This window comes from Aphanomyces astaci (assembly GCF_000520075.1).
Source record: "Aphanomyces astaci strain APO3 unplaced genomic scaffold supercont1.19, whole genome shotgun sequence".
In the NCBI taxonomy this organism is placed as follows: domain Eukaryota; phylum Oomycota; class Saprolegniomycetes; order Saprolegniales; family Verrucalvaceae; genus Aphanomyces; species Aphanomyces astaci.
Window position 1 is genome coordinate 862,533 of NW_009798282.1, and position 3,847 is coordinate 866,379.

Sequence of the window (3,847 nt, forward strand, 5' to 3'; positions counted from 1 at the left end):
ATGAGTGCCCATTACTTCCAACTCAGTCAAATAAGTACACTTGGCATCAAAGTCATAGTTCTAGAATTGACAAAATTATCTTATCTTCCATCATACTTCGAGATACAAATTTCAAGAGATATGACCTACTTAGGTGCTTACCGAACATTTTGTTCGTGTTGATATTATGAATTCTCGCATGGTGGTGTATGATTGAACAGAACACAAAGGCTGCAAGGGGAGCCAACGAAGGTGTTGCTCTACCTTTCCAAGGAACCAGGTGACAGAGGATCATCTCACACAACGGTCGGAAATGTGAATGCTTTGATTAAGTCGTACTAGTACGTATAAACAGGAAGGCTGCAGATGAAGCGTCACCGAGCACAGCTTTGCAAGGTACGGTTGCTGTTTGCCGAATTATATTCTTTTCCACGTGCTGGAGTTCGGAAGTTTGATTGGTTATAATATGAATATATCCATGACGCGCCATGTGTCACACCTGAAACTCTAACTCAAATTGTCGTTGAGACATAGGCCGACTTGTTCAAATACAGTATTTTTGCATTGGCCAATCAAATCACTGGAAAACACATGGCGAAACTCAAACTCTAGCTCAACAGGTTTTTGAAAGAGCTCTATTGATTACTAGTACTACGTAGTAATTGAGTTTGGATTATCGTTTGTTTAAGACATTCCTCAGCGAGGGCAGATGCTACAACCACATGTTGTGGAACCGCTTCGCCAATTGTAACGCGCCTGCTCGACAGGGCGGTGTGTAATCAGCGGTTTTTACTTCGCTCAACGCTTCATACCTCGTGCTTCGACCGATCTTCTTCGAAGTTCGGTCCTCGTCTTTGTACGCAGCCCTTGTTATCCGGATTCCCCAGGGGAGGGACGGATAAATCCTTGCGGAAATAAGCCGGGGATTAGAGAGATTTCGCAAACGTCCCATTCCCCAATCCCATAACCTTTCATAAACTATTATTCTATGGGAAACCTCTTGAAGATAGTTATTCTTCCCACAGAATTAACCACGTGTACGGGTGATTCCTCCGTTCCCAGAAGTCGCAACTCCTGCCATGGCCCTCACCAAGAAGCAGCGCAACTGGACTTCGGAAGAGGATCTGGCACTTCTCGTCCAAGTCGCCGCGGACTTGCCGTTCGCAGGTCACCAAGGCTTGGCAAACGTTAGCGGACACCCTGGTCGCCTGCAATCACTTTGGGAGGCTCATCGACGGCTGCAAGGTACAGAATCGATTTACTGCTCTGGTGGAAGAGTACCACCGATTTGATGCTGCATCGTCAAAGCTGTCGGGAGTTGATGAAAAGAAGAACGAAAGTCATGTTCTGCTGGATTACCCGTACTTCCTCTGCTCCACATTACTTGTTCGATATCACTTGTCGCTGTCCCCGAAAATTCGTATCAAAACCAATTTCGCTGCAGGATATCTTTAAAGAGCATTTAAAACTGTAGGAACCATCTATTGGCTGTCAAGCGCATAACCAACGATTTTGCGCTCAAAATCGACATCAAATCTCGACCAGCCGAATAAAATTACATACTATACTCAAACCAAATCAAGTTTGAATTTGCCGCCATGGAGAATCAACCCCAACGAACCAGCCGAGAACTCACAGGGCGTGACGAGACACGATTGATCCAGCTCCTTCGTCCCTTCCTGAAAAAGGACAAGCTTCAGCGTGGTGCATTCAAACACGTGGCCGAGATAATGCAGATCCACCCACGGACAGTCTCGTACATTTGGCTCAAGTTCCGCGACACGGGATCCACGACGTCCAACAAGGTCGGCAAGGTTGGGCCGAAGCCAACATACTCCAAGCAACTCGTCCAGCAACTCGTCGAGGAAGTACACGTCGATCAGCGCTCAACCCTCCGTGACGTCGCCGCTGGCTCGGGCCTCACGATGGGAACACTCAGTCGTCACCTCAAGAACGGAACGTTTGAACGGCGCTCGACTCGCATCAAGCCGCTCCTCTCGGATGTCAACAAGGCTGAACGCGTCGCATTTTGACAACCTATGGGATGTTGTCCATTTAGACGAAAAATGGTTCAATGCCGACAAGGATCGACGGAAGGTGTACCTGGTTCCTGGCGAGAAGCCCCCGCGACGTGCCTGGAAGAGCAAGCGCTTTGTCCCCAAAGTGATGTTCCTGGCGGCCGTCGCACGCCCACGCTACGACGAGGTCGGCGGCGTTCAATCGCAAGATCGGCATGTGGCCGTTTGTTCGTTTTGTGCCTGTCATCCGCAACTCGCGCAACCCACCGGCTGGTACTATGGTGACGTCCCTGGTCAATGTTGATGGTGTCGTGTACCGCGACTACGTACTCAACAAGGTGATCCCTGCCATCAAGGCTTCGTTCCCCAGTGCGAACAAGCGTGTGGTACTGCAACATGACAATGCAACGCCACATGGGGCGATCACGGACTCGGAGCTGGCGGCCGTGTCGACGGACGGTTGGACCTTCGTGATGCGTCGGCAGCCGCCAAACAGCCCTGATCTGAATGTTTTGGATCTAGGCTTTTTCGCCTCGATTCAGAGCCTGCAGTACAAGAAGATGAGCCGCTCTGTCGATGACGTGGTCCGCAACACCATGGAGGCATTCGATGAACTTAATCACGAGAAGTTGGACAATGTGTTTCTGACCTTTCAGGCAGTGATGCGTTTGATTCTCGAGCACTCGGGTTGCAATGGTTATGCGTTGCCCCACCTGAAGAAGGAGTCATTGAGACGCGCTGGTCTCCTGATGTCCAATGTGTCGTGTCCTGTGTCGCTGCTTCTGTAGACTAGTCATTAATGACCAATCGAATCATTGTATTCCTGAATCAGCCAATAGTATCCATATGTGATCAGTAATGTGGAAAAAGTGTGAATTTCATATCGAACAAGTAATGTGGAGCAGAGGAAGTATCTCTTACCGTTATTGGATGATGGCAAGAGCAATGCGGTCAAAAGGTCGAGCGCAGTGGGCGAAAAAGAAAAGGTCGAAAAAGGTGGCCACATAGTGAGAGTAATGGCCGTGCAGACCAAGAAGCGTCGCAACGATCATGTCGAAGGAGAGAATTTAAAAAAAAGGTGGTGGTCGATAACAGTCGCAGTAGCTTGGCCGCAGCAATCGAGTCGGAAGGCGAGCGGGAGTTGGCGAATAGGGAAAAGGAGCTTGAGTTCAAGCGATTCAAGTTCGATTCGGAACTAAAGCAGCACGAGTACGACCGCGAAGATCGGCGGGCTGAACGAGAAGATCAACTAGCCCTAGCACGAATTGAAAGCGAAAAATGTCAAGCCTTATGAAGGCAGCCCTTGAAAGCAGAAAGTAGACACTGTAATTCGTCATAATGTATATTAATTAATGCATCTCATTGTTCTAATGACAAGTACTCTTTCAATGTCGGAGGGATCATGTCGAAGTAGGTCGACATGATTCACCGTAGCAGCAGCAATTACAATTCGTCAGCAACATGGCAACCAGGACAACCGTTCCCACGTTGGATAGCATGATCTTTTGTTGATTTTTGAAGGTGAAAAAACCCCATAGCGTTTTCATCCGGTCAAAATTCCACTCTACGGCTTTACGCGCACTACTCATGGAGGCGTTGATGAGCATTTTGGATTCGTCCAAATTGTTTCCTTTGAAGCCGGAGATAATCCACTTTGAAATTGGGTAAGCAGGATCGCCGTAGATGTAGTAACCTCCAAAAACGTCACAGTTAGCCTCCAAGTACTCTTGCAATTGACTAACATGGAGCAAGGTAACGTCATGCCGGCTACCTTCCAAACTCCGTAGAAATGGATGCACAATCCATCCAGGGCCGTCAATCCGTCTAAATTGAGACAGTGTTTGCGCTTG

At 48.4% G+C, this 3,847-nt stretch overlaps 1 protein-coding gene across 1 annotated transcript; it reads left to right on the top strand.

Annotated features, from left to right (window-relative positions):
• Positions 1–1,058: 1,058 nt before the first annotated feature.
• Positions 1,059–2,785, top strand: H257_08668 (hypothetical protein; the record flags this gene model as incomplete). The annotated part of the gene is made up of 5 exons (XM_009834652.1): positions 1,059–1,224; positions 1,618–2,000; positions 2,065–2,283; positions 2,336–2,456; positions 2,520–2,785. 5 exons carry the CDS (start codon positions 1,059–1,061, stop codon positions 2,783–2,785), a joined length of 1,155 nt encoding a protein of 384 aa, XP_009832954.1.
• Between the last annotated feature and the right edge of the window lie 1,062 nt (positions 2,786–3,847).